The 17,774-nt window shown below is 43.0% G+C and overlaps 1 protein-coding gene across 1 annotated transcript; it reads right to left on the bottom strand.

The window, feature by feature from the left end:
- Window positions 1–484: 484 nt before the first annotated feature.
- On the bottom strand, window positions 485–14,385 carry MFSD14A (major facilitator superfamily domain containing 14A). The gene is made up of 12 exons (XM_066325268.1): window positions 14,175–14,385; window positions 8,886–8,981; window positions 7,681–7,743; window positions 6,984–7,111; window positions 5,782–5,896; window positions 4,497–4,715; window positions 4,091–4,204; window positions 3,556–3,627; window positions 3,256–3,368; window positions 3,036–3,133; window positions 2,360–2,523; window positions 485–1,813 (listed from the first exon to the last, which is right to left on the bottom strand). Exons 1-12 carry the CDS (start codon window positions 14,259–14,261, stop codon window positions 1,607–1,609), a joined length of 1,476 nt encoding a protein of 491 aa, XP_066181365.1. The 5' UTR covers window positions 14,262–14,385; the 3' UTR covers window positions 485–1,606.
- Window positions 14,386–17,774: the final 3,389 nt, after the last annotated feature.

The raw sequence follows: 17,774 nt of genomic DNA, 5'->3' as shown, positions 1-17,774 counted from the left end.
CTGAGGTAAGCATCAGTACAGCTTCATTTCCTTTACTTTTTCTGCATTTTCCGTGTCACTCGTTGTTCCCCAGGCACAGCCCCACAGAGCTCCTCTCTGCAGCTGTAGCTGGGTGTCAAGTGCCTGAGGCTGTGCTCATCCTGCAGTGCACACGGGAGTGTGGCAGCACCTCATTTAGGCCACTTAGATAAAAACAAACCACACGTGCTGGGCCTGGGCAGCCCAGGCCAGGCTGGCCCTGTGCAGCTGTCTCCTGGGAGCCTGGATCCGTGCTTGTCCTGGTCCCCTGGAGCCCAAGGAAACAAGTGCTGCTGGACAGTGGGGACCCTCGTACCTGTGCTCAGGGCTGCTTTAGCTGGGATGTGAAGCTTCATGCTGGACCACCACTGCTCCAGCCGACTTTTTCCACCTGCTGAAGTATAACACTAATGCAACTACTGAACTTCACCAAAGGTTTGAAGTGACATTCACACTTATTTAAAAATTCATTAAAATATTCAACTTTATTAACAGTATATTTACATTTTTTTCCTGCGCTTGGTCAACCATGGTGAATGTTCAAAGGTAAAAAAGCATTAAGCAATAACCACAAGATGAAAACATTTTAAACCTATACAATACTTTTTACACAAATTTATACAAAGGAACACTTAAATAATACAACTGGACACAAAAATATACACTTTTAGAGAAATTCACATCAGTAATTGTATAAAGCTCTCTTCTGTACTAAGGGTCCTGAAAATTTAGGACTAAAACTTTAAGCTCTGTAATGCAAAAGGGTTCTTGTGACAGTCCTCAAAGGCCACTATATAGCACATGGACAGATTCAAGGCTATCAGCTTATAGAGTTCAGTCTGTGTATTCAAGTTTTGAGGTCCTTTATGATTAAGCAAAGATCAGAAATAGAGTGGTTTAATAAACGGTACAGAGGAAAGCAGAGGTTTAGAGCCATTATTAAAATCTGTAGGCCCAAAACACCCACTTCGTATTTCCACAAGTGTTTGATACGACCGTTTCTTCAAAAATAGAAAGAGTAAATGCACTTACATAAAAATAACTTTTACTGTTAAGCAAGCGTGCTCATGTGATTTTTATATTAGTACAAACTTAAAAAAAACCTGCCATGTGACTTTTAAAAGAAATTATACTGATTCACCTCCCTACTGAAGTACATTTACATTAAGGCTTTGAATCATCTGACCCAAGATTTTACAACATTAAAATGAATGGGTCCACATGGATGCCAGTCTGTCTCATTGAGACATAGCATGACTAGAATTAAAGCTCACCACCGTAAGGAAACAGAAGGACACATGCTCATGCCTTGACTCTATTGTTTGTCTCCGAACTAGAATGTAAAGTTTAGCAGTAACAGTATTTCATGGCAAGAAACAAGTATGTAACAGTTTGTTTATAAAAGCAAGTAAGTTTTTATAGTTCAATGGCAACATCTTTGGAGAAAGTTCCTGTTTCAATTCCTACAGATTTCATGCAGAAAGATACTTCTTAAGATTACCTTAAGAAATTACATTTTGATGGAGTTGGAATGTGTATCCCAAACTGCTGATGAAAGAAGAGTCCAAACAGACATCCTGGATTTTTGTCATACGTTTGTATCTTGCAGTAATGGTTCTTTAGCTTCACCAGGAGCCTGTGGGCTGTGGGGATGGCCGTGGCTGCCACAGTGTTTCTTCCAGTTGCTGGATCTTACTGTTAGGTTTGTGTGTTCCGGAATAAACAAGGCAACAAGCAGTGCCAACAGCACAGAGCATGCTCCAAATAAGAATGGGGGCCCAGGAATTATGGAATTCTGAAAACAACAACAAAGTGTTTATGACGTTTTTGACACACATTAACAGCCTACAACTGCCAGTTACCCACTTGGAAGAGCTGCTGCCTGACACAGTAGTGAATACAGTGCAGGCTTTGAGAAGGAATATGAAAGATCATTACATCCTAAGCACATGATTCTTATTAATGCTTGCCAACTTCCTTTTCTAGTGCAAGTTCTTTCTCCTGAGTTTCCCCAAAAACTTAGAGCTTGGTAAAAGGACAACAAAACAAAAACATTCACCACTGCTACCTGTCCATCCTTCCCTCAAGGTACTCGTCTCACAAGGGTCAAAGTTGTCTATGACTGTCAGCTGTAGCTATCTGAAAATTAAACTAAACTAGGGCATGTAATTAAACAGATCAGTTAAACAACCCTCCCCTAGAAGGACTTAGAAACTTCTTTCTACACCCTGCATTTCCAGTCAGTGTAACAAAATGTATCACAGCATCAAACTGGAGAACTGATGAGCAAAGGAGCCCTTCCTAACTTCTTTGGGAAGCAGTAGGTGCAAAAGAAACATACCTGTTGTAAATGGTACTGTGCAGCCACACTGCCTCCTGACGAGGACTCAGGCATGGGCAGTTCATTCAATTCAACGTGGAATATATAGAATATAAAACCATAAAGCGCCGGTCCCAACCCATTACAGAGTCCTCGAATTCCTGTAATCATGCCCTGAACAACACCTGGAAAAAGTAAAATACATGTTCTTACCTATCTATACTTATATAATTAACTATTTCTAATGACTTTATTGACTTCAAACTGATGGAAGCAGGAGAGCTCTAAATGATGTTGCACTATGGGGCACAGTAAACAAGGGGGACAATGAGCCTGTCATTATCATATATTCGAGTGGTTCTTCCATCTGCCTTTAGCAGAGGCAGTGCCTGCCATGTCGAGCTGGTTCAGAGGATATGGACACTATCCCTGCTGTCACTGTCCCACAGAGGAGAGAGCACAGCATGCAACAGTGAGGAACAGCACACTGAGTTTGCTGAATGTTCTGTTACTGTAGGGCCTTGTTGAGTTTTCTCTCTGCACAGAAGTACATGGTACACAGTGCAACTTCCACGCAACCTGGATTTAATGTGGTACCCTCAGGTATCTGGGCTGTCCTGCACTAAGCCCAGACCCAGCATGTCTGTCTGCACAGTATTGCTCAGCTAGAACTCAAGAGAACCAGGAGCAAACCTACCCTGCTGGTCAGCATCAGCAGTTCGTGAGACCAGGGCGCTGACAGCTGGGAAAGTGATGCTGGACATGGCGGCCACAGCACCGGCTGCCCACATCATCCTGCAAAACACACACTGCAGTCGGTGACTGCTCTGGGCTGCAGCTCTGCCCTGCGACTGCAGGGACGCTGCACTGGCCTTCGCAGAAGGGATAAAGTGCAGCCCAAAGTGAAATGTGCATACCATGGCTCTGACCCAAAGCCATACCAGGCCAGCTGCAGTATTTGGAACCCCAGGCCCAGCAGGATGGTGTTCTTATTTCCAATGGACCTCATCAGTAAACTCAACACTACTGTCTAACAGAGAAAGCAAAAGTAAAACGTCAGAAAAACAACATTTTATTCTCAATGTCAAATACATGCAGAAGAATTATTTCAAAGTAGTGTTCTCCAAAAGCAGTATTTGCCTCTCCTGAAAAAACCCCACGGTCATTTAGCAAGTAATATGCTTCCCAAATCAATGACACACAGAGCAGTAACTCACCTGTGCAATAATGGAAAGAATTCCAAGAACTGCTATAAATGCTGCAACACTTTCAGATGAAAATCCCATTATCTATATTAAAAAAAAGATAATTTGATTATTAACCATAAACCATGTGGTCATGATATCACAAACTCCACTAAGGGAACACATAATGCAGAAGACCAGTATTCAGCTCCTCATTTAATCCCATTACATCCAACAAGTAAATAAAAATAAGGGGACATAAATAAAAAAACAATTAAATTGTTCCCTCAAAAAAGTAAGACCAGTTTAACATATTGAACCTCGTAGTCCAAGAATAAAGCAAATAATTAAAAAATACAAGAAATTGTTTTATAACTCATTCATCATTCCCCTCTCTTTTTGCCTGTCTAAAAGAGAAAATCAAAACAAGTGGACTTAAATAGATTGCTGGGAGCTTCTAAATTACATGAGTTATCTGTATTTTCCATATTAGTTCAGTAGTGCTGAAAACTTTCTTAAATCCTGTAAATTTACTTTTGTTCAAATTCATACCAAAATGTTCCATTACCTGTCTGAGGTATAGGAAGAAGCTGGAATATTGGCCTGCCTCTGGGAGGTAGGAAAGAAAGACTGTTATGCAGATTAGCAGCACAATGGAGTCCTGGCCGACTTTCTTCAGGGACTATGGCAAGAAAAAAGAATTACAAAACATTCCACCTTTGTTTCCAAAAAGCACCCCTAGCTGGGCTCTGAAAAGCCTGATGATTAATGAAGTTGTTACATGGCACCACCAAAGGATTCTCTGCATATTCAGCAAGATTGCTGGCAAAAGTATTACCAGTGAAGCAAGGTCAAGCTTGAAGAAATTGAAGTCTTTGTTTTTCAAGCCTGAACTACTGTAAATTCCATCTCTTCCCTGTATCCAAAGCTCAATATCCACAAATAACCGAATATTCCCTAGTTAAGTGGCTTACTGCAAAGGGGTCAGCCTGTTCCCACGAGATGGGTGCTCCCCAGGACGCCGGCCTCATCTTCTCTGGCAGCGACTCGGGCACAGCCACAAGGATAAAGCAGATGTCCAGCAAGGCTATTGCTGTAGCCAGCACCACCACCAGGCTGTCGCCGTACGCTCGGCCGAGGTAGGCACCGATTGCAGGGCTGGTCACTAAACTTGCTGCAAAGGTTGCAGAAACCTGAAATAAATAACAGCTGGTAAGATTTCCAGTGAGACAAGTCAGCAGTGTTATTACCACATTTCCTCCTTTTCCGAAGCCTAACCATTATAATCACATAGTGATTAAAAGTAACCTTTTTCTGTGCCTACATGGTAACAGCTGTGTATTTTAGACAATCACAAATTTTCCAGATTTTTTTTCTGATAACTGGACAGCATTGTGAGGGCTCATAGCAAGCAGTCTTACATGTACTGACATAATTAGGTTTAATTAATCATAGATTCTTCTGATACCTCTGGGAAGCAATGAGCTGTATTTAATCTTCATACTAGAGAAACAGGCAATGTCTGTTAAAAAATAAATCACATGTATAAAAGGTATATTAAATGTAATATGCTGGTCAATCCAACTCAGTAGTTGTCAGTTAATCAGCTGGCCTTGTGAAAGATACTAACTTAAAAACTGAAAGAACTTTCTCAGCATATCTCAATCCCTGATGTGTACAGGCACAAAGAAACGATTTAGTTCTATTATCCATTGTTTTCAGCTCTTCCTGCTGAATGGTAATGGATTCTGTCAAGGCTCCTGGGACCTGGCAGGTTATCAGGAGATAACAGAGAAACAGAGTGAGTTGTAAGAACATCAAACAGACATTATCTCAGCTATGTTTGTTCTGAACTGCAGCTCAGCTCGGTGACTGGACACAGGCAGAGGCAGTCAAGTATCACACAATGGCAGTTCCAGGACAAAAGGTGAGATTTCTGAGAAGATGACACAGTAGTACCAGTGTGGGCAACAATGCAGGAATAACTAGAGCTCAGTCAGATTACACCCTTAGGACTGGTAACAGCATTTAAAACAGACAGGCACTACAGCTTTTAACATGATCATGGTTTTGTTTCATTTAGAAGCAGAATATTCAAGAGATACAAGACTGGATGACAGGAACAATTAAATAGAAAAACCTGACTCCAAATTAGAACCAACTTGCCACAGAAGAAACAAAAGCACAGCTTTGAAAAGCATTACAAACTGTAGAGCTTAGTACTGAATATCACAGGAAAAGAGCTCAAATAATACATACCAAACCATAGGCCATGCTCCTCTCATGTTCTTGGGTTATGTCTGCTACATATGCAAAAACTACAGAAAATGTCACTGCAAAAACTCCAGACACGGAGATTACAGCGAAGTACCACCTAAGAACATGATAAAAAAATTAGAACAGCTGAACAGAAACAAAGTCTATTCAATCCAAGTGCAGTCAAACAGTAAATCACCTTGTCAAACTTATCCTGACAATTTGAGATAATCTTGAATAAAGCCCATGTGACTGTGTCTTGATAGAATTGTGTAACTCCTATTGTGCACCAAGTACAAGCAGCATGATTTTGTAAACATCTACAAAAAGCTGCCGTGATTAAGGACTACTCAGAACGAGGTGCTCAGCTAATAAACTTCACTGGTCTATGACCCAAAACAAATTAGGAACCTCAGTACTTTGATAACCTGGTCATTGAAAGGATCCACATTAGCTGTATCTTTATGTTAAAGATACTAGCATTAGCATTTGAAACCTTAATGAACACTTAAGAAACAAGCTCCTTCTAAGCAGGGCTGAGCAGCCCGTGTGACCAGAGAGGAAACAGGAAAGGCTGAGGGAGCTGCCTGAGCAGGTGGCTCAGCAGGCAGCCTGTGTGAGTGCACTGTGCCACTGCTGCTCCACCCTCAGAACAGCAGGGCTGAGGAGCAAGCCCAGGGCTCTGACTCCTGCCCCAGCTGGACGCTGTTCCAGCCAGCTCATGGTCAGTAAGGTGTACAAACAGCATGAAAGCCGGTCCATTTGTGAATTTGAGAAATGAAAGTTTAAGAGGGCTGCAACACTGTAGCTTACAAATGGTTACCGCATGCACCTGCATTAGGTAAGGCCTTGATTTCAGCGTTGCTGGCTGGTGTCTGAGTGAGAACTGTGGCCACAATCCAGGCCTGCACAGTTCTCTGGACAGCTTTCTTCAGCTTTGGCAGATGTGCTGGACATAGGGCTCACAGAACACAGATCAAAATCAGCAGCTGCTGAAATTCTGAACAAGGCCTTTGGCCTCACAGCAGCTGCTTCAGGTTGACTGTTCCCCCGCTTTGCACAGAAATAATAAAAATGCCTCAACCCTCCATGAAGAACGAACAGCATTTTATCAACAATGCTACAATTTTATCAACAAAGCACATGAGCATTAGATAACAACCTTGGAAAACAACAGCCAATCTGGCATGAAACAATTTACTAACCATGGGCTGATCTTCATTAGTGGTATTGGTGCACAGGTGAAAAATACTGTTAGCAGCAAGAAGGACTTTCGTCCCCACACATCAGACAGGGCACCTATGAGCGGGGCACTGAGGAATGACAATAAGCCCTAAGTGACACAAAACATTGGCAGTTAGAACTAATAGGTCACACTCATGGCAGATGACCACGCCACAGTCTGAGAGCAGCCTGGGCTCTGGTCTCATCCAAGCCAACAGCTACAGTGCAATACAACAAAGGCAGTGTGGCCAAGCATCACTGGTCTTCTATCCAATGTCTGGCTACATAAAACTTGAGATCTGTTATCTCAGAGCTACACGAAATCCAAAATGCAGATGATCCACTCATACAAGCAGTTTCATGAACTGTGTTTTATAGTGTACTGGAACAACAAACTGCAAGTGAAAAATTATCCACTTTTAGCACCTTACACATAATTTGGAATTAAGCAACTACATTTTTATTTGCTGAACCCAAACAGTAGATACAGACCAAGCAATATCTTACTAAAGGCAAAAAGATGCACATCTGCACTTTCAGCAGTAATTTACTCCCATTTTATTCATACTGTGAAAGCCATATTGAAAAACCTCTTGATTGTTTCAGTTGGCAGTTATTTCTATATTCCTCCCACCATTCATTTCAAATTTCACTTCTGATTAACTTCTGTCAACTTACCTTTACTCCTTGAATTAGACCATTCATTAGAAATGTATGTTTTGGGAAGGTTTCATGCAAAACCTGGAGAGGAAATATGAGTACAGTCATTTACACAATATGAACAATATGATACAAATATCACTCATGATACATTCAACTTTATGATGTACAGCAGGGTTTTTTTTATTTTCATAGAATATTGAGATAAAAATAGAAGAAAAAAGGGCAAACCACAAATAATGTGACTAAGCTTTAATTTGCATGGAAGGCATTTTGAGATTTCAGTGTCTGAAATATAAATAAACCACAGAGAACCTAGAAAACGATCTCTGAGCAGATTCTCCAAATGTTACTGTGTCATCTGTTGGCAACGGGGAGAGAGAGGAGACACATCACCATCCTGAAGTGGCTCTCAGTTTGGAGAGCAGAATCCAGAAATGCAGCTGTCTCAGTCTGATTTGTGTTTATATGAGAGGGATTCCATTCAGTGACAATGTGCAGTTTGTACCCAAGAGAGTGCTGATGGGTAACATCAGCTTTCAGAGCAGCACAAAGATGCTTTAAAATTGAGTTGGCTGGGGAGATTTGTAAGCCTTCACTCCTCTTCATTTGTCATCATGTATCACTCACAAATTAAATCCAAACTAAAAGCAACCAACTACATGAGGAAGTACCTTGGTACAAACACATTGGTATGACTGTTTCACTAATCACAGGGATGCTTTGACTGCTGTAACAGGGTCTGTGCTCTGAAGCTTCTGCTTAACACACAGCCAGGTCAGCAAAGACCTCCCTACCTACACACACCCTTGCATAATGTTACCACATTTTTCATTTGTATTTTTGCCCTTACATTTGTAGTTTGCCAGTGTTTTTTGGCATCTTGAAAGGAAAGATAGTTCTATTACTACCTCACTGGTTTCAATCAGAAACTATTTATATGTAAGTTTGAGTGTTAGCAGACTTGCATGTTAACAGCTGTGCTATACCATTACACTGCTAAAATGAAATAAATTAATAAATTTTAATAATTTATTTAAATATTTATTAATTTATTTAAATATTAAATATTTTAAATATTTAATAAATTAAATAGATACCATCTAAAAATACAATAACTTTTCACTTGGACAGCAGTGCAGTTCACTGATATGTAATTTTCATTTCATGTAATTCAGAAGGTGCTCAGTGCCTTTGCAGTAATTGTCCCAAGGATCACCTACCACTAGAGTTGGAGCTGTCAGGAGTCCCCAAGCAAAAAACTCCAAGAAGATCACGATGACAGCATGGTAGACACTGGGTGAACCTATTCCTTGAGGCTAAAACAGGAGAAAAGACAAGACAGGTGATTAAAACATCTGGTTTTCTATCAGTCATGGGAAATGCATCTGAACACTATTAAGAGAATGATTAATAATGAAACAGGACTCAAAACTTGGGAACAGTTACCCAACAAACTGGTATGGAATGAAACTCCTTCTTTTAACTCTTTGATGCCAATGTCCTGAAGTGTCCTACTCTAACTCTGCAGAATCCTTCACTGCCATCTCAAAAAATAAACCACTTACACTGCCAATCTGGGAAACAAGGATGCTACAGGGAAAACAGACTCTTCTTCAGACAACTAGTTTGCTTTCCTTGAGAAAAGTGTTTAACTCTACATGAAGCCACATGGAACCAAGTTTCCATAGTTTGAAAACACAGCAGTGCTCACACTTGGCTATCCCCAAGTCTCACTACCTGGTCCATCAAACAGCTCTTCTGTTACTAAAAGGCACCAGTGCTCCATACAAAACATATCTCTAAACCAGGAAAGAAACTAAAATCATGAACACCAGAAGCAAATCTCAAGAACAGCACTGATCACTTCCCAAATACTGAGTGCAGGCCTGTCAGTTACAGTGTGCTTCAAATGCAGAAAGAGATGGAGATAAAAGATTTGACAAAAGGAACTTGAAATTCTTCAGTAATTTGGTAGAATCAGAAGTAACTTTTGAAGAGAACAAAGAGCTGGGTGGGAAAACCTGCTCATCTTGTAGACTCTGTAAATGCTGTCAAACAACATGCCACAGTCCAACATTTACAAATTAAGGATAGGGTTCACTAATTATTCTCAAATGAAAGCAGTATGAATAACTTCTCAGAAATCGCATATGCATTTTTTCAGCTTAGAAATGCTACCAGTTCTGTGCAAAGGTGAGTTACAGAGTGGCCCTGATGTGGTCAGACCTGGCATTTCCACTGAGCACACACACAGGCCAAGGACCTCAGCTGCTTCCCAAGAAGGCTCACTGGGATTTTATCAATATAAGTAGCTAATGGAAGAGTAAATGCAAGAGCCAGACTCTTCTCAGAGGTGTCAGTGACAGGACTGGAGGCACATAATGAAATACAGGAAATTATACTTGCACCTTAAAGAGGCAATCCTTCTTGAAAAAGGCTGCTCAGTGAAGTGTGGAGCTGCCATCCTCCAAACCCCACTAGACACAGCCCTGAGCAAACTGCTCCAGCTGACCCTGTCTGGGGTAAGACACGGGGGTAGTTGGATTAGTGATGTTGGAGGTGCCTTCCAGCCTCAGGTACTACACAATTATAAGCTGAAGTTAGGTAATATTGGAGTATTTCTTTTATGAGGATATTTTTACAAGCCATACCTAGTTTTTCTTTCCAGATTCCACTATTTCCAACATACAAAAAAACACCAAAAACTTACTGAACAAATGTAAGAAATAAATACAGAAAACCTCACTGCCTAATCACTCCTAGTGCTAGAAAAGATCATAATTTTCAAAAGTAACCATATCAGTCTGTAAAAGGTGAATTACAAAAGTACCTCAGCATCGTACTATTTTTCTTTCCCAAGCCCTCTTCAGTAAATACAGACATACCATACTGATAGTCCTATATTTTTTCTGCCTACTCTCCCAAGGATGTAAATTACCAGTTTTTGTAGGTACAGAGGGTGGCTATAATTATCCTCTCTTCCCACAATTCCTTTCACTTTCCACCCACAATCCTTATTTTAGGTTTGGGTTAAAAAATTATCCAGCTCTGCACAAACTGCAAGTATCAGTGTTAGCTGTTTGACTCAGTCTCATAAAATCAGTTCATTCTGATATCCCCCACACTGCTGTCACATTGCTGGCTTGTGAACCCCTGAGGCCTGACAGACTGAGGGAGGTGTCACAAACCATCCCACCCCTCCCAGCACAGGGGTCAGGAGCACCTGAATCCACAGCAACCAGGAGTGAGCTCAAAGGCCCTCTGTGCCCCTGCTGCCCTCAGCCAGCTCCGGGGCTGCCGGCAGAAAGTGAAACAGCAGAACAGAGCAGGGGCTGATCTGCACAAGGGAACTGACTTCAGAGGCCCTGGGTGGGTCACTGCTGCCCTCTGCCAGGTCACCCAGCTGTCAGCAGCACCCACAGAGCTTCCCAACACACTGACAGAAACTAGAAGTGACATTTAGATCACTACAGTGCAACTTCCCTGCTTTCTTGTTGCTAGTGCTCACTTATCACAGGTGCTGTTATTTATTCTACTCTATAAAGAAAAAAAGAAGGTATTTAGTCACATTTAGATCATCACCTCTATAGCCATTTTTAAAGGTGGTGGCAACTATCAAGTAGCAAGGATGCTTCTGAGGTGAAAGGGCAGGGGAAGGATAAGCAGTTACACTGCAGTGTATTAGGACACATGACAAGGAGACCACAAGGTCTCAGCCCCAGGCTGACACACTCCCCGAGCCCACAGGAGCTCTGCAGGTACTGGGTGTGCAGCCCTGCCATAACCTACAAACCTGCCCCGTGCCTTATAACGGGCCAACACCGAGTAATGCTATGGCCTGAGTGCAACTGACCTGGAGAGAACAGGTACAGAGCCCTTGTGTGAACAAGCTGGAACTGAGACGTTCCAATCAGAACAACAAACCTGCTCTGCTACCAGCAGCCAGAGCAGAGTGTGTTTGTGCCTAGCTAAACCTGTGGCACCAACAGTGCTCCAAGAATGCCTTTTCCTCTGCTTAGAGAGGTGCCTTTAATCAAACACTTCGTACTCTCGGTCACACCAGCAATAAAAAGTGTACATGCCAGGCAAGCCCAAGAACACACATCTGACAACAACAGAATAACTACCAAAGCAACAAAGGCATCGTGTGTAAGACACAGCTGTTGCTCCCCTGCTGGAAAGAAAAAAAGCACCAAATGAAGTCCTAATCTCTAATTCATCTCATGACTGCTTCAAAAATGCATCACTGTACATAGGATGAATACATGAAGGATAGAAAAATTAAAATTGTTGGAGAAAAATAATGTTGAAACAGACGCTGTGGTTGCCTCAGCCCTGGAAGTGTTCAGTGACAGGCCAGATGGGAGTTTGAGCACCTGCTCTATGGAAGGTGTCCCCGCCCATGGCAGGGGGCTGGACAGAGATGATGTTTAAGGTCTCTTCCAACCCAAACCATGTGTGACTCGATGAAACCACATCACTGGTGTTACTGCCTCTCCTTTGGTGCAATCTGACAAGACACACTTGAGTACAACACACCATCACACATTCCTTCTGTGACAGAGCTACTAAAGCTGCAAATAGAAAAACACAAAAATACCACCCCTCATGCACCAACCCCAGCTCCTGCACCACCCACTGCCTTGCCAAGGGGGCCCAGCAGAAAACGCAGTGGGAGGAGAGGCTCTGCAGAAACAATAGGTGGGGTTTCCTTTTTGCTTGTTTGGTGGCTTTTTTTGGTTTCCAATGAGACACTCTTTCTGCCTGCAACACTACCTCATTAACCATCTGTATATTCATACTGCTTCACACAATTTTCACTAAGGTCAAACAGTTCCAAAATAAACCAATCAGGCTGGAAAGTGAACATGAAGATGCTTGATTAATTACTGGTTTGCCACTGGGAGACATTGAAGAGATGGGGACCCTTTGCAGGTACCTGTTTCCCACAACGTCACACACCACCCTGGGTGATGAATGATGCAGCTGAGGACACTGAGCACTGAAAACCAACTCAACATTTTAGCAAATATTAAAAAAATCCATGCATGAAGTTTCTGTTGTTGCTATAAAGAACACTCTCACATGGGACTTCATAACTTAAAAAATATGCACTTTAAACAAATAAATTTCCAACACCCTCATCTAATGTTTACGAGTCATTTTTCCGTGTTTTCCAAAAATTAAATTACTAAGAACTCACGGCAGTTTGCACTCAGCTTTTGAAACTGGTGGTAGGTACTGAATGATGTGCTACAAGTATCACGGAATGCAGTTAATTGTAACATACTTTCTCCTCTCTTGGCAAAAGGAAGTCAAAGTGGAGATGTTAGGGACACTTGGAAACACACTGGATCTTAATCAATGATAGTCCAGAGAGAAATAACGTCCCCTGAGTAACAACACTCTGCTTGTACTACTCATCTAAAGTACTTGTATTTAACATTTGTACCAGGTAATCTCACACATTTCTATCTTTACAAACAGCAGGTTTCCAGCAGACCCTGGAAAACACCAACAACCATTACCAGACTTCGTTTTGCTTCCTAACATGTCAGTAATCCAGCCAGTTGGCCACTTCAATGAACAAGTATAATGACTCTCTGACACCTGTCTCTTCTGCATTATTGTTCCAAAAAGACAAACTGAAGGGCCACCAGCAATTTAGTCTGTCAAGATGTCTCTTTATTTGAAATAATGGCACTAAATTTAGAACAGGGCACATCGAAGTTACACAGTGTTACACAGTGGAAAAAATCCAGGGGCAATGAAACATTGGAAGTAATGGCACCCATCAATATAAAAAAAAAACAACCAAACAACAAACCCAAGCAAAAACCCCACCCAAACCAACTCCAAGCTCCAGCAGCCGAAACACTCAACAACTTCCTTTCTTTTTCAAATTTATATATTTACGAGGAAGCAAAACGGGGAAGAACCGCAAGGCCTTTCTTCCAGGCGCCCTCTGCGGAACCGCTCAGGCGCTGCTGGCGCCTGTCCCTGGCGGGCCCGCTCAGTGTGACCACGGGACAGCGAGGCCAGCGGTCCGTGTGCCGGCGGCAGCCCCGCGGCCCTGCCCGCACGGAGCCGCCGCTCCCGGGAGCCGCGCTGGGCGAGGGCGGGCTCGGACACGCTCCGCTCACCTGGGGCGGCCGTAACGACCCGCCGTGCCCCAGGCCCGGCGCCTGAGGCCGCACTAGCTGCCGCGGCCCCAAACCCACGAACAAACTGCGTCTACGGGCGGAGCAAAGCAGCCTGACCCGCTCACAGGTGTTCCTCGGGCAGCCGCCCGCGGACCCCGGCCCGGGCCGCCGAGCGCGGCCACCAGGGCAGCGGCGGTCGTGAGGGCACCGAGACCGACACAGGCGCGGCCGCCCGAGGCCCACGGGCCCACCGACCCCCGCCGGACGGGACCCTACCCCTCCGGAGCCGGCCCCCGCACAGCCACAGAACCCGGGACCCCGCCGCCGCCAGCCGTCCTCCGGGCAGCCCCACATCCCAGGCCTCACCGTCCCGCCGTCCTTAATGATGATCTTCTTGGCCAGCATGATGCTGCGGTTCACGGCGCGCTTCTTCTTCTTCCCCGCCTGGGTCATTTTACCATCGCACCCCGGGGGCGGCACCAGCGGCCCCTCCCGGCTCCCTGCGGGCCTCGGCTCCCTCCGTCCCTCCGGCGCGGCCGCCGCCACCCCTCACGCGCCCGCCGCCATCTTGCGCAGCCCCACCGCGCGCGCAGCCGGCGCCGCGCATCACGCGATCGCGCCATTGGCCGGGCGCGGTCACGTGGGGGGAGGCCCCGCCCTCCCGGAAGTGCGGCGCTGCGCCGGGAGAGCGGCGCCTTCGGGCAGGCGGGCGGCCTGACAGCGCCACGGGCTAAAGCACCGAACGCGGCCCCGCGGCAGCCTCAGCTTCTCATCCGGCTCCTCAAGCATCACCCGTCCCTCCTATCCGAATCGAAACACTCGGCCCCGCGTTCTCCCTCCCGGAGCTGCTGAGGCTCCCGGGAAAAGGAACAAAGGAGGGCAGTTCGTACGGGATATACCTGACATTTCTAGAGCCAGAGTCCACCAGCACAAATATATCCAGCACAGATATAATCCACCTTAAAGATCCAGCTTGGAGACAGATATTCTTCTTTCTTACTATCGAGTTTTAAACTTAGTTTATTATGAAAGCTCCAACACCTTCAAACGGGTAGGTCATCCCAGGTTCTGGTTTACGACAGCGCCTGCAAATAACAAGATAACATGGATCAGCTTCCCCATGGCAGCGAGCTAATTAGCGGAGAAAATCTTTTAGAAACATGTTGCTGGAATTATTAGGTTTTCTGGGGCTTATAAATTCATCTGCTGCTGATGTCTGACACCACTAAGGAGCCACAACTGTCCATGTTACTATTACATTCACGATAGAGACACAAGTCTCCATGGCTGTATCTACAGATCAGTCTGTTCTCTGTGTTCTTAGTCCTCCACCTTTCGGCCCTCTTGCTGCTTATCTCCATCTCCCCCGCCCCTGTGACATCCCCGTTTCCCCCCAAACCTGAGCTACTCATGAACAGCTTGTTGTCCCAACAAAAGTGGAAGTCATCCCCGAGGTACAGCTGGCACTGCAGCTCCCACCGTGTCACCAAACGGGTGTCAATCACTCACCACTTAAAGTCGTGCGGGCTTCAAGTTAAACCCTTGGTCTTAAGATCCAATACCTCTGATCTCATCAAAATGCACCTTTTAAGAAATCCAGAACTTGCTGAGGCACAGCCCTACTCAGACCAACGCATCTAGTCACGGTGAGACAAAGACACGCAGAGTCCAGCTCATGAAACAAAGTGTGCATCTAGCTGGCCTGGGATGTTTGCTATTATCAGTCTTTTGTTACAAGTATTAGGGTGTCACATGAAGGATCTGACAATTCTGTCCCACTTCTACTTGAAAAGGAGAGGGGTCATAAAACGCTGACATAGTTTCAAGTCTGTTCCTCCAAGTGCTGTTACATTTTGGTGGGAAAGTCACACACAGACATGTATGTGACATGTAAGGGACTCACGTATAAAGTCAACACAGCTGCAATGTCAGCAAAGTCATTTGGTAACTAGGCTGACCAGATGGTTTTCTCTCCTCACCTTCAAATTAGACCAACACCTGTTATTGATGTCATTATCTCAAAATAAATCTATTTATAAAATAAATAAAGTTTGCTCATGTAGACAAAGCAGATGATTCAAATAAATGAGAATGCAGAATAAACTTGCTGTTGCTGTCATGAATTTCAGCCAGCTATGTTTTCAAATATTAAAATCCACTCACCTACACAGATCCCAACATAATCTGCTCTAACATTATTTAACTTCTACATTAACATAACATTAACCTTAATATTTAACAATATTGAACACAAACTCCTGAGGAAGAGAAACAAGAATGGTGTGTTACATCTAAACACCCACAGTGTTCAACCCTCTATACTAAGTGAATGCAACTACTACCTGCTAGCCACAGAAGACATTACCATCATTTTGGAAAAGGGAGGAAAAAGGACAGAGTACTTATCTCCCCAGAGGGATTCCAAGGCACAGGCAGGTGATGGTTTCACTAGTTTCAGATAACATTTCTCAGGGAGTGCCTTTACGCCAATCTTGAAGAACACCATCCCTAGATGATGAAAAGTCAATTTGTTACTTAATGGTACAAATTTTTCAGTTTAAATCATGTTGCATGTTAAAGTTAAGGAAAGGGTGAAACTGACAAAAGAAACTGATAGAAATAAAGTGTCCTGAAAACCGCTGTTGAAAAGACCTAGTTTTATTATATGAATCTGCAGAAAGGACAGAGAAACAAATTATCCATCATCTATGGCAATTGCTTGTGAACTCTGGGTCTTTGATATATGGTAAATTATAGCTATTCATAGCTCCTTACAGTGTTTTACAACCACACCCCACACTATCATTTTGTATTAATACCCAGGTGCTCCCTACCACCCCTGGTTCAGGGTACATCTGGAGTTTCAGACAAGCACAGAGTGTCACAAGAACACTGCTCTTGAGTGTGATTCACAAGAAGTCATGACACAGTGCTCAAAAAGAGGTATATCTCAAATTAAATTGCTGGCAACATTCAGTAAGATGTATGTTAAAGGATACCATTAACAAATATGACAGCCTTCAAGAATTTACAGAAAATTGTGCTAAAATAATATTGTGAAATATTAAACAATAGCTAAAACATTTTTTTCTTTCTGCAAAAATAAGCATAAGGCAAGCCTCTCCTTTTAACAAAGCTCTCAAACAGTTTTTTAATCGTATTCTTAATCAAGACAGTGCTTAATTTCAACCAGTTTATTACCTTATCTACACACATAGAAAAAAAACCCCAGATTTTTATCTCAATATGGATTAAAAAGACTGTCATGTAAGATGCATTCCAGTGTTCAGCAGTGTTATACAAAAAAAAAAAAAAAACTTTTCCAAACTGCCTGGAGACACCATATATTAGACTTGTATTTAGTGTAATCACACACAAATATCAACATCAATATATTAAAAAACCACCTTAGACTACCTTAAAAAGTTTACAATGTTTGAATAAATGTTTTCTATTTGGGCTCATATACTGACAATAAGGACAAAGTTTTAAAAAAATCTAAAAAATTATACTCATGGCAGCAAATATAAACATATGCTTAGCATATAAGCAATTCTTACCAAGCTATAAATCACTAATGAAATGAATATGGCTAATTACAATCAGAATGATGACTGGAGGTTGAAGACAAGTTAATGTGCCATGTCTACTCTAGAATGCAAACATGCAGCAGACATTCTAGAATGAAAACAGGCACTGAATGGCAAATAAGGACAGGTTCTTTTCTTCTATAAATTCAGCTGAGCAATACTTAGAATAAGTTAAGAATTCAACTGAACAGAACTTTGGACAGTAACTGAAGCAGAAGACATGATCTAATCAATTCCAAGTATTCTGTTGCATTTTGTCCTGAATTTTTCTTTAGTAGAATGTCTTAATTCCAGATACCTAAAAACATACAATGAACTTACCTGGAAAGAGCAGGACTTTCCTCCTGTGGAAAATAATCAGCATTAAAAATTAAAA

This window comes from Sylvia atricapilla, chromosome 9, assembly GCF_009819655.1.
Source record: "Sylvia atricapilla isolate bSylAtr1 chromosome 9, bSylAtr1.pri, whole genome shotgun sequence".
Taxonomy (NCBI): domain Eukaryota; kingdom Metazoa; phylum Chordata; class Aves; order Passeriformes; family Sylviidae; genus Sylvia; species Sylvia atricapilla.
Note: the sequence above shows the minus strand (reverse complement) of the source record. Positions and strands in the feature narration are given on the sequence as shown.

Bases quoted from the DNA above. Each gene is read 5' to 3' on its own strand.
- MFSD14A (XM_066325268.1), bottom strand. From the start codon at position 14,261: ATGACCCAGGCGGGGAAGAAGAAGAAGCGCGCCGTGAACCGCAGCATC. The intron at 4,716-5,781 runs GTATGTATTATT...TATTTATTTCAG, and splicing joins GGAGCATGGCCTATGGTTTG to GTTTCTGCAACCTTTGCAGC. The intron at 3,369-3,555 runs GTGAGTTACTGC...TTTCTCTGTTAG, and splicing joins TTCTTTCCATTATTGCACAG to ACAGTAGTGTTGAGTTTACT.